Source organism: Bubalus bubalis, chromosome 23, assembly GCF_019923935.1.
Source record: "Bubalus bubalis isolate 160015118507 breed Murrah chromosome 23, NDDB_SH_1, whole genome shotgun sequence".
NCBI lineage: Eukaryota > Metazoa > Chordata > Mammalia > Artiodactyla > Bovidae > Bubalus > Bubalus bubalis.
Genome location: NC_059179.1, coordinates 40,468,210 through 40,480,532, shown reverse-complemented (window position 1 = coordinate 40,480,532; position 12,323 = coordinate 40,468,210). Strand labels below are relative to the sequence as shown.

Sequence of the window (12,323 nt, the reverse complement as noted above, 5' to 3'; positions counted from 1 at the left end):
GAGAAGACTCTTGAGTGTCCCTTGGACTGCAAGGAGATCCAACGAGTCCATCCTAAAGGAGATCAGCCCTGGGTGATCTCCAGGGCTGATCTCCTTTAGGAAGGAATGATGCTAAAGCTGAAACTCCAGTACTTTGGCCACTTCATGCGAAGAGCTGACTCATTGGAAAAGATTCTGATGCTGGGAGGGATTGGGGGCAGGAGGAGAAGGGGACGACAGAGGATGAGATGGCTGGATGGCACCACCGACTCGATGGATGTGAGTTTGAGTGAACTCCGGGAGTTGGTGATGGACAGGGAGGCCTGGTGTGCTGCGATTCATGGGGTCGCAAAGAGTCGGACACGACTGAGCAACTGACCTGAACTGAACTGAAAACTCTGTAAATTAGGACAACAGTATCACCTCCTAAAGGATTGAAAAGATTAAGTCATCGAGGGTGTGACAAATGCCAAGTATGAACATGGCACGTGGTTAGTATTAAAACTTGTTTCCTGTAACCAAGATGGAGAGACAGATCAATTAAAGGATACCCACATGTACACATAAGCAGTCTCCTGCATTGCAGACCAATTCTTTACCGACCGAGCCACCAGGGAAGCCCTTATACATGCATATAAGCCTCTTCTTTTTCTCAATGACTTCTTGGAGAATTATTCAGAACGCCATCCTCAGACTCCCCAGACACCAGTTCCAGGTTCATCTCTGCTGTGGCACTGAGTGCTGCACTCAGTGTTAGCATTACATTGAGACACTGTTGTCGTTGTTCAGGTGTTCAGTCGTGTCTGACTCTTTGTGACCCCATGGACTGCAGCACACCAGGCTTTCTTGCCCTTCACCATCTCTCGGAGTTTGCACAAACTCATCTCCATTGACTCAGTGATGCTATCTAACTATCTCATCCTCTCCCACCTCCTTCTCCTCCTGCCCTCAATCATCCCCAGCATCAGGGTCTCTTCCAATGAGTCATTTCTTTGCATCAGGTGGCCAGTGTATTGGAGCTTCAGCTTCAGCTTCAGCATCAGTCCTTCCAGTGAATATTCAGGGTTGATTTCCTTTAGGATCTCCCTGTTTGTGACATTAGGTATCTTTTATTTACCTCTATCTCAACCTCCCCCTTTTCATACTGTTCATGGAAGAAAAGCTATGATCAACCTAGACAGCATATTAAAAAGCACAGACATTACTTTGCCAACAAAGGTCTATCTAGTCAAAGCTATGGTTTTCCCAGTAGTCACGTATGGATGTGAGAGTTGGACCAAAAAGAAAGGTGAGCACTGAAGAATGGATACTTTTGAACTGTGGTGTTGAAGAAGACGTGAGAGTCCCTTGGACTGCAAGGAGATCCATCCAGTCAATCCTAAAGGAAATCAGTCCTGAATATTCATTGGAAGGACTGATGCTGAAGCTGAGACTCCAATACTTTGGCCACCTGATGTGAAGAACTAACTCATTGGAAAAGACCCTGATTCTGGGAAAGATTAAAGGCAGGAGGAGAAGGGGACAACAGAGGATGAGATGGTTGGGTGGCATCACTGACTCAATGGACATGAGTTTGAGTAAACTCCGGGAGTTGGTGATGGACAGGGAGGGCTGGTATGCTGCAGTCCATGGGGTCACAAAGAGTTGGACACGACTGAGCGACTGAACTGAATCTCGACCTCCCCATTGGAGGGAAGAGAGGCGGAGGAAGGAAAGGAGCCTGGCTTTAACACTTACCGTGTGTCACAACATTACTTCCCTTCACCTTTAAGCCTCCTCAGCAATGATATCTTGTCCCCACTTTACAGATAAGGAAGCCAGGATACGTCTCTCTCATCAGCAGTCAGGATACAGCTCCAATGCCCATGAGCAGACTTTGGTGCCAGGCTGACCCCGTCCTGCAGAGTGGGGACCCAGCCTCTGCACATCCTCCTGTCATTCACCACGTGCTTTACACAAAGTAACTGATCAACGGATGGAGATTAAAGCAGCATTCAGACTAGTGCTCTCTCTCAGGATCTGGGCCAGACCAAAAGAAGCCAAATCCACTTTAAAAATCTCAAATGAGTTCCTGAGCATTTCCACCCCTCAGTATATAGCCCACAGGAATTACAGAGATGTTCATTAAAAACAATAGCAGCATTATGTTTAATAGCCAAAAATAATAAATAATCCAAATATCCATAAATGATATCCATATAACAAGTAAACAAAAAGGTACCATCATGCAATGACAATGAGAATTAACAAACTACGCATAACATGGATAAGTCTCCAAAGCATGCCCAAGCAAAAAGCCCAAAAAAAGCTACAGAAAGCAGTATACACAGTGCATGATGCCATTTACACAAAGCTCAAAAACGCTGTTAGAAGTTAGAATGATGGGGACCCTCAGGGTGGCAGAAGAGGCCGTCAGGGTGGAGGGTGCTCTGTACAGTCATGAATCATGCACTTTTCTTTGTGGATATTATTTTTAGTTTGGACTGAGATGAAATTCCCGAGTCTGTAGGTCAAAACAGTCAAATATCAGCAATTCCACATGGTTCAAACTGATACTTCAATAAAAACACGTTTTAAAAACCCTCTGGTAAAGGAGAAAGACATGTCTAGTGCTGATCGGCAGACTGTTTGCTTTCTGCAAACCAACCTAGATGCTTCTGCAGCTTCTGACCCCATTTCTCACTGCTTTGTCTTCAGTGGACACAGGATAACAACTCGTCCCTCACCTCGATGGGACAATTTTTCACAGACACGTATTAAGAGATTGTGATGAAGCAGTCCTTGGGCTCCAGAGCCCCAGCCCCTCTTGGCTTCCTGCTCAACCATCCTGGGCACTGCCAAGTCCTGTACTAATTTACTTCCTCACAGTGAACCAGGGTTTCTAATTCATCCGCAGAACAGCAAGATTATATTTTTTAAAGAAACAATATTACTGAGACAATTTTCATATTTAAAAACACCATCACAGAAAAATAGAGATATGGAGCTTTTACGAGCCTTGTGTGGGTCATAAAAGGTATAATCTTTATAACTAATTGAGATAACTTTATCCCAAAGCTATAAAACTAATGATCTCTTTTTGTGGCATTGTAAGCATTTATCTCCCTGTGGGAAAACATCACCAATTCTCAGAATTCTGGGTACAGCCGACTCATTCTACAGTGGCAAATAATATTTCAAATGGAAGGATGCTCCATTTATCAGAAGACAGAGCAGATGCCCTCCTGGGTGGGGGGAGAAGCGCTGGGTATACTTGGTCTGGCATGCAGAGACTGGTGGGTACAAGGGGTGTCTGATTGAAAAATTGTCTGCAGCAGGCTTCTAGCAGAACTCTGTGTGACAAGCACAGACTCAAAAGTCAATGATGGGAACACAGCATTTTCCTTACATATTAGCGAACGCTGGTAACACTTCTGATTCCGTGTCCTAGAATCGCTGCTGTAAAAGGCCAGTGATTTGTCACTGCTGAGAAGCTACAGGGCTGAGACACATCAGAGAGACAGCACCCCATGCTTTATAATGGGGGTACAGCTCCTGGCAATTTATGTACCTCACTTTAGGGGGCTAAAAGCAATCGCTTGAAATATAAAGGAGTTAATCATTTTACAGAAATCTTGTAGTAAATCATTTGCAATAAGAGTATCATTAGCTACCTATGGCATTTTCCTTAGTGTGTACGTTATGGATTCATCTAAATAAAAGGATAATAAAAATCATATCACCATTTGTTGAGGCTCTCTCATTTAGTACTCACAAGTCTTACATCCGAGGATGCTGTTGATGGAGAATAGATGGAGAAACATGGACTGAACTAGGATAAACACTTTGCTAAAAGGTTCACACAGCTAAGTGACAAAACCAGGATTCAAGCTCCAGGAACCCAACGCCGAGGGCCTTACCTGTGACCACCCTACTACACTGCCAGGTTTCGACAGGACATACAGATAATAGGGATTCACAAGAGGAGGGAGCAGACACCTAATTATCGGTGTGTGTACTATAGGCACTTACAGCAGCTTATTTAATAAAACCCAGTGAAGTAGGAACTAACCCATTTCACTCATGAAAAAACTGAGGTTTTAGGCAGTTTGCTAGTTGGTAGCAGATTCAAAATCCCATCCCAACCCTGATCCATCTAGCTCCAAAGCCCATGGTTTGTCATTTACACTTTGCCTCAAAAAATCCTTTGTTCCTAGAGAGTGAGCAAAATTATTACAGGTGCATTAGATAGAATAGATTTCTGCTACAGTAGCTAAAGTGAAAGCCACTCAGTAGTGCCTGACTCTTTGCAATCCCATGGATTATACAGTCCATGGAATTCTCCAGGCCAGAATACTGGAGTGGGTAGCCTTTCCCTTCTCCAGTGGATCTTCCCAACCCAGGGATGGAACCCAGGTCTCCCACATTGCAGGCGGATTCTTTACCAGCTGAGCTACCTCAGTCCCCAAATCACAGTTAATGAAAAAAAGCTTCCTTCTGTCCCACAAGTCCACCTCCAATAGCAGCTGGCATCTGGCAGCTTTGCCACCTCAACACAGAGCTCCATGCTTGCCGCCAACAGAGAAGGACAACTGACAGGTCACCAAAGGGGCCTGATGCTGCCTCAACCCGAAGGTGACCCCTGTCACTCTGACCATGTTCCCCACGACCCCACCTAAACGCAGGGATTTGGGAACGGTCGTCTCCTATGTAGCCAAAGGAGAAAATAACCAGAGGCAACCCTAGACCACAAGAGGGTCTCAAACCACTGTAACTGCACGGCAGCAGTTCCCAAATGTGTAAGAAGGATCGCCTGATGAAAATGCAACACTCCACAGGTTGATGGGAGTGTTGATCCACTCCAGGGTCGGGCTCCACTCCAAAGGCTGATCCAGTTGGGCCTGAACTGGGGCCCAGGTAATTCAGGCGCAGGTGGTCAGTAGGCTGCCCTTCAGGAAGCCTTGCTCTGAATGGATGCCGAACTCAGGGGTCTGTAAACAGAATCTTCGCAAACCAAGCACCAGCTGGTGAGCTCTCCTGAGCGCCAACCATGCAAGGCCCAGCTGAAAGAGCAGGGAAAGCAAAGAAGACAGGGATGTAGATTCCTGCACAGAAGGCAGAACAAACCTCAGGCTCCCCAAAAGCACAGAGGAGCCCAGCAACAGAGGCGCACGTGGCCACTGACAGAAGGACCGGGGCCTAGGTGCCGAGAGAACTACTGCACCCTCTATAGTGGGCACGTGTCTGTTCATGGTGCTTTTTTGTTTCAAACTTCCCAGGGCTCCCCAGGGACGTTCCACACAGGGAAACATCCAGGCTTCGCACAGGCCCTAAGACATCCTCGTGCCACGCTCATTTCCTGACCCTCCTACAACCCAACTCCCCAACCTTGAAACCCACACTTTGTGTTGAGGCCACACGTGGCGAGCTTAGTGTTAGTCACTCATTCATGTCCTGCTCTTTGCAGCCCACCAGGCTCCTCCATCCATGGGATTCTCCAGGCAAGAATACTGGAGTAGGTTGCCATTCCCTTCTCCAGGGAATCCTCCCAACCCAGGGATCAAACCTGGGTCTCCACTCTAGGCCGATTCTTTACTGTCTGAGCCAATTCCACCCAAAATGTGCCTCCAGGCTTTGGCTCCAGGACTCTGTCTGCAGGAATGTTCTCGGGCCCAGTGTCTCTGAACCTTTCATGCCCTGCTCAAGACTCAGGTGAGAGATGCCATCTCCAAGCAACCTTCCTTGGCACCTGTCTCTTTCTTGTCATTCCTCCCAGGGCTAATTAATTCCTCCTTCTAAGTAAGACCGAGCAGTCTGCTCCAAACACCACAGCCCTCCCCAACCTCGAGTCTTAAATCAGACTCCTCAGGGTAATAAAGAAAGATCTATTAGCTACTGCCAATATTCCAAAAATCCACCTCACAGCCAGGGCCCTCGAGCAAGTCACCTGGATCGGCTGAAGCGCCAAGTTATTCTGTGTCTGTTTGGAATTACACAAACTGAAGTTTACTGATGAAAGAGAAAAAAAATAACCATGATAACTGCAGGCACCTACAAGATGCCAAACATGCCTCTACAGGCTGGATGGATAATAAAAGGGAAATGTTTGGAGGCAAAACTTTCAAAACCAGTGATTGCAAAGTGACAGAGGGGGGCGGGGGGGCGGGGAATAACAAAAAGCAGTGTGTCGTGTGCTTGCTCTGCCAGGCTGCATGCTCCTTGGAGGCCCCCTGGTCTTCCTTACCCAACCATCCCTGCCACCTGCTCAGGCCTCCAGCATAGGAAGTGCTCAAAGGAGAGAGGCTGAGTTGATCTGAGGTGAAGCAAACACCATTGCCTGGCATCCTGAGCACACCCCTAGTTTCTGGAGGGACATCCCAGACAGGGATCCTCCGGGAGCCACAGGGAGGGAGAGAAAGAGGATGGAGGGATGTGGGGAGAAAAAGAGAGGTTGAGGAGCCCAGACTCACAAATGAAATAGGCAGCTCATCTGTGCCATCCCCCACCCACCCCGTTAGCATGTCAGGTCATCATCATATTTCCAGGGTCCTTTCTGCAGGGCTATAAATAAAGGTTTCTCCCATTTAACTGATGCCCCAGAGGGGAACGACCAAAACAACAGCAAGAGAAAACAGCGCTAGTCCTTTAATGTTTTTACCCGCAACTTCCTCACCACGTCATGCTCTCTGGGCTCCAGAGATGTAAGGAAGACCCTTAAAATCTGTAACAAGCCCAACCCCTCCTCTTAGGGAAGGTGAACCACAGCTGGCCCCCTCCACCACTGAGATGTCAGAGAGTCTGGTTTTAGAACTAGAGTGACATCAGTCCAGACCGTGCTTCTCTACAGATAAAGGATCTTTAGCGGAGGGATGGCTTCTAAGAGGTGGTCACTTTGGTTCCCGTCTGGAAGCCTGGAACTGGACATAGTTCGTCTCAGCAGCTCTGGGAAGGGAAAACAACTGCCTGAAACCATGTTATACCTCCTGCTGGCTGAGTACCTGCAGACAAGTTACTTAGCCTTTCTAAATTAGTCTCCTTATTTGTAAAGTCAGAAAAATTAAGAGGATCTCTTCAAGCAAAATGAGGCTTAAAGGAGAAATCACATGGAGTCCCTTTGGTGGACAGCGAGCCCTCAACAGACCACTGCTGGCTGTTATTATTATTTTCTTTTTTTTTTCCCTGAAGCTGTACAGCGAGGTGACTGAGAGCTGGAGCATTGAGATTTAGGTCTCAGCGCCCTTACCAGCTCTGTGGCAGTTCCTTAATCTGTGTTGCAGATCCTTCATCCATGATTAGAAATGTCAACACACCCGCCTCATCAGGTGCATATAATGGTTAAATAGTATATGCGATTGTCCTTATTAGTGTCTGGCACGTGGTAAGCGCTGAATGAATGGTAGTTATGGGAGTGGCCAAGCTGGAAAAGTGGCAGTAGTATACACCTAGTGGTACACACGTGGGTTACAGGGCCACTGACTGGCCTCCTGGCTTCCACACTCCACTCACTCAGCAACATCCAGTCTGGCTTTAGCAGGAACACTCACAGTATCCCTGCTGGCATCTCGGGTGATGGCAGAATGGAGGAAGCCTGTGGGTAGTCCTTCTCTATGCTTTTCCCACAGCCCTTGCCATGCCATACTAAGTCACTTCAGTCATGTCTGACTCTTTGCGACCCTATGGACTGTAGCCCACCAGGCTCCTCTGTCCATAGGGTTATCTAGGCAAGAATACTGGAGTGGGTTGCCAGGCCCTCCTCCAGGGGATCTTTGTGACCCAGGGATTGAACCCACATCTCATGCATTGGCAGGTGGCTTCTTTACCACCAGCATCACCTGAGAAGCCCTCCCATGGGACCCTTGAGGAAGAGCAAAGCCCACAAGTCTCAGAGTGCTAAATTCAGCCTCAAAGCTGCACACCATACTTTGATGTCTCCTAAACACTGATTCCTCAAACCAATTTATTTCCTGGTAAGTTAAACTTTACATACCAGCCCTGATGGGCATTACTTGTTACTAATTTTCTCCTCGGTGATTGAGCTTCTCAGGCAGGACCAAGCATTTCTCGGGTGCTCTCTGGAGAGTGGTCCATGAAAAGCATCCTGATGGAATCCTGAGTCATCAAACCTCAATGCTAAACCTGGTCTAGAGACAGAGAACTGGTTCCTTAAGAGAACAAGGGAAACCTTGTTTCCTAGTCTATCCCCACTACCCATGGATCCACAAATGCATTGCATTAGCACTAACCTCACACCTCTAGGGGGGCTTCCCTGGTGGCTCAGCCATAAAAAATCCCCCTCCCAATGTCAGGAGATGCAGGTTTGATCCCTGGGTCGGGAAGAACCCCCTGGAGAAGGAAATGGCAACCCATTCCAGTATTCTTGCCTGTGAAATCCCATGGACAGAGAAGCCTGGCAGGCTAGAGTCCACGGGGTCACAAAAGAGTCAGACAAGACTTTGGGCACCAGGAAGTGGGGTTCTAGTTTCATGTAGAGCAAATCTGATCAGAGAACAGGAATATCTACAGGTGATGCTCCCCAGAGCACAAGTCTGCAAAGAAATAAAGTATCCCCCAGCAAAAGATTATTCCCTTATCCTCAGAAATAAGGTAGATACATCAAGAAGAACCAAATAGTGTCATCTAAGTTGGACCCAACAGCAGAGAAATGAATTCGGCTTGTCCAGAGGGACTTTCTAAACCTACGGGGATGAAGCCCTCCTACCGAGACCATCACCTTCATGACTAGAGGTGGGTTCAAGCCACTGAAGCTTGCCATCAGACCAGCACCAGTGAAAGGAAGAATAAAACTCCCCTCACCCCGAAAGCCAGCCTCTGTCATCTCGCCAGAAGCTCATCTAAGAAAACAAAGGGTCATCTGTATCTCGGGCTCCATACCAGTCCTTCCGGAAGTCGGTATCTGCCTGATGATAACAGCATCTGAGCATCCAAGATTTCCACCCAGGGAGTCGAGCACAGATACCCAAGCTGGTCTTTGCAGGTAAAAGAGCCACAAGTTGGACACACTGTTAATATTTCTAATTTGATACAAAACCAGGGAATCATCCAAAAATGCCATCAGTGCCCAAGATTTTTGGTGATAACAGATCCCCTCTGGGTGATGGAAGATCCCCCATTAAGTAATTAATACAAAGGGGAAGCTGGAGAAAAAAATATGAACTGCCTGATTTTTACATAACATCTTTAGAGGAAGCAAGAAGCACATAAAATGATAATTATCAAATTTCCAAATCCACTGCATGGACCATTCATTACGTATTTGTAAAATTTGCATAAATGTTTGTGGGGGGGGAGATATTTGAAGGAGTGTTTGAAAACAATACAAATATTTACATATCATTGGATCCTTTTTTTTTAATTTGATGATTGCCAGTGGCAAACAAAACTAGCAACCAAAGAGCCTACCTCACTTTATTTCAACATAACTCACACGAACATTCACCCAACAAATGGTAAATTTTGCTGTGCACTGAACACTATTTTATCATTTCTATCACACAATACTTTAATGGGGCTCAGCCTAATTGCCAATTGGAAGCTGTCCCCATCTGACCGCAAGGCAAGTACTAGTTTGAATGTATATTCCAAAGGTAGAAAAATAGATTAAGAGAAGGGAAAAGTGTTTTCTGTTTTTTTCTAAAGTGCTTCAGGAACCACCCGAGTTCTTCTTCTTCCTGCTGAATAACACTAGTGTTTAGTCAGAAGCTAGGAGAGGGGGTTTTCTGCATCTGGGGGAAGCTCACGGATTTTTTCCAGCAATGTGAATAAACACGCTGGATGAATTTAGTCCCTGGTAAAGAAAAACATGCCAGAAAGGGCATTTCTTTGCACGTGTATACCCTGGGTGAACAAAACCGAAGTCGTCTCATGGCCTCCCACCTGCCACCAAGGACTCCGGATTCGGGGCAGAAATCCAGAGAGAGGCCTCCTGTTTGGAATGGCTTAATGGGCTTTAAAAAAAAAAAAAATGCAAATCCAGAAAGTTCATGCAACCTAAATATTTAAAATGTGTCTGAAAACAGCCCTGGGCAGAGGAGGAGAGAGAACCTGAACCCCTAATGGAGGGACAAGTGTAGACACGGGCGCCTAGGTGACAGGAGACGACAGAAGGCTAGAAATGGGTCTGAGCGGATGTTCTGGGCTTGAATCTGAAGGGCAGAGACGCGACAGATCGCTGCTGCTTGGGCGCGGGGGAAGCTGGGGGCGGCGGCGGGCCCCCGGGGGTACAGTGGAGCTCAGACGTCTCTGAAAAAACCCATTGCTAGATCCCCCTCCTCTTGCCAAGCACCCGCCTCTCAGGGCCCCCGGGGCATCTCGCTGCTGCCCTAAGTGGACATGGACTCCGCACAGAGCTCTCGGCATATGGAGCCCACATCCCGGGCTGCCGGCCCTCCGACTTCTTAGCCGCCGCAGCAACAGTTTTCCAGCCGGAGAAGTACCGCAAATGCCTCCGGGGAAAACGCTCAACAGGACCCCCCGGGCGCCAAAGCCAGGGGCGCGAAGGGAGACCCAGTCCGGCCCTGGGCACCGCGCGGATCCAGGAAGGATGCAGCCAGGAGCAGAGACTGCAAACGTCGGGCTCCGAAGATCACACATAGGGAGAAACTTCCCCAGGGCGCCAACGAGGGTGCGCGTTTGCGTCCCCGTGAGCATCCAGAATCCCCGGCAGGTGGTGCAGGGCCGGGGAAAGGCGCCGGCCAGGGGACCTGGCGCGTTGAGGGTGACGGGAGCCGGCTCAGTCTCGCGCGCTGGGGTCCCTTCGTGCGCAGAGTGCCAGGAAGGGAGACAGAAGGGTCTTTCTAGGTCCCCTAGGACGCATCCCTGGGCGGGGAAGGGACCCTCCAATCCAGGCCCCGGCAGGGCGCAAACAAACTTGGGGTGCCCAGACGTCTACTCGGTCCGTGGGTCCCCGAGTCCTCGCGCCCAGACCCGCGGCGCGCCACTACTTACACGAAGACCCCGAAAAGCAGGGCTCGGACCCCGATCTCGATGGCCAGTTCTCGCATGGTGTGGCCGGAGCGGCTCCCGCGGCGGCGGCTGGTGCTCTCCGCGGCTCCCGCAGCCTGGCCGGTGCCGGCTAGCCAGACCCTGGGCGGCGAGGGAGGCGCGCTCCAGGCCGCGGGCGGGGGCGGGAGGCGGGCGCCGGGAGGGGAGGGCGGGCGGCGGAGAGGACTCAACCCAAATCTCCCGCCCAAGGCTCTGGGGCTCGGGGACGCAGCGCCGACCGCCCCCGACGCTTCCAGCCCCGCGGCCCCTGCGCCGAGCGGGAGGGCGCCTGGGGGACTCCCGGGTCCCCCGCGCACGGCACCGCCTCCGCTCCCCGGGCCCGCCGCGCCTTGCGCTCGCGCCCGGGCGAGGGGAAGCCCGGGGAAGCCCGGACGCCGCCGCCTCCCCTGCGCGCTCCCCGGCTCCCCCGCCAGTGGGCGGCCCCTGGGCTCGGCGCCCGGGCAGCGCGCTCGCTGGGTCTCTGCCTGCGGCCCCTCTGCGTCTCCTCGCTCGGCCTCGACTCTCGCTGCTCCCGGGGCTCTGGCTCCTTGGCACACGCACTCACGTGGGCAGGTAGTAGCGGAGCGCTTTGAGGATTCTCTCGGGCTCCAGACAGCCCTGGCACCCACTGTTCGTGGCGGGCAGAACTCCTTCCTATCTATTCTCTGCCCTTTCTACATTTTTCTAACCTGGAATTTTTTTTTTTTTTTTTTCCTAAGAAGTTACCCGAGATTACTCTCAAGCTTTGCTTTGCCCCCCGGAAGACCCGGCCAGATTTCAGGGTCCTGGCACAGACTGAGGGCAAAGGGGAACCTGGCTCTTCGCCAACCACCAGCGCCACGCCAAAGGAAACCGCCCTCACCCCCACCCTGCGCAGCCCCCAAGCAGCTCCGGACTGTGCTGTGAAACGTAAAAGAGAGAGAGAGACTGGCCCCTACCCCAGCAGGTGGGCAGGGTCCCTCTTTGCTGACACAGCATCGTCATCAGCACCTGAGGCAACAAGGGCCGCTGGGAGGACCAGGAGCTTCATCCGAAGGGTTCAGAGTCAAAGGCCAGATCCTCACCAGTGACCCGAGGGTCAGGACGTCAAACCAGAGCCCAACCAGGGGTTAGGTTTGCTTTCCCATCACCTGTCAGGATTATATGTTTCTCAGAATTTGAACTTCCTATTTTTATTAATTTAAAACAAATGGACATTCAAGATGCAAAACTCGTATTAACCATAACCATCAGGTTGTCTCTGGGGAGCCCAGATCTCTCCTGTGTTTAGAGATCTGGGGAGATGGTAGTTACTGGGAAGGAGAAGCCAGAGTGCAGCCTTGGACAAGAGGGAGGGTAGGAAGAAGGAAGACCTTAGAAGGAGA

General features: G+C 50.0%; 1 protein-coding gene across 1 annotated transcript in view; it reads right to left on the bottom strand.

The window, feature by feature from the left end:
* PLPP4 (phospholipid phosphatase 4) overlaps nt 1–11,456 on the bottom strand; it is a 142,448-nt gene extending 130,992 nt beyond the window's left edge. The window contains exon 1 of the mRNA XM_006063532.4: nt 10,924–11,456. Within this exon, the coding sequence (XP_006063594.1) occupies nt 10,924–10,979 (56 nt within the window). The 5' untranslated portion in view covers nt 10,980–11,456. The remainder of the gene's footprint in view (nt 1–10,923) is intronic.
* Nucleotides 11,457–12,323: the final 867 nt, after the last annotated feature.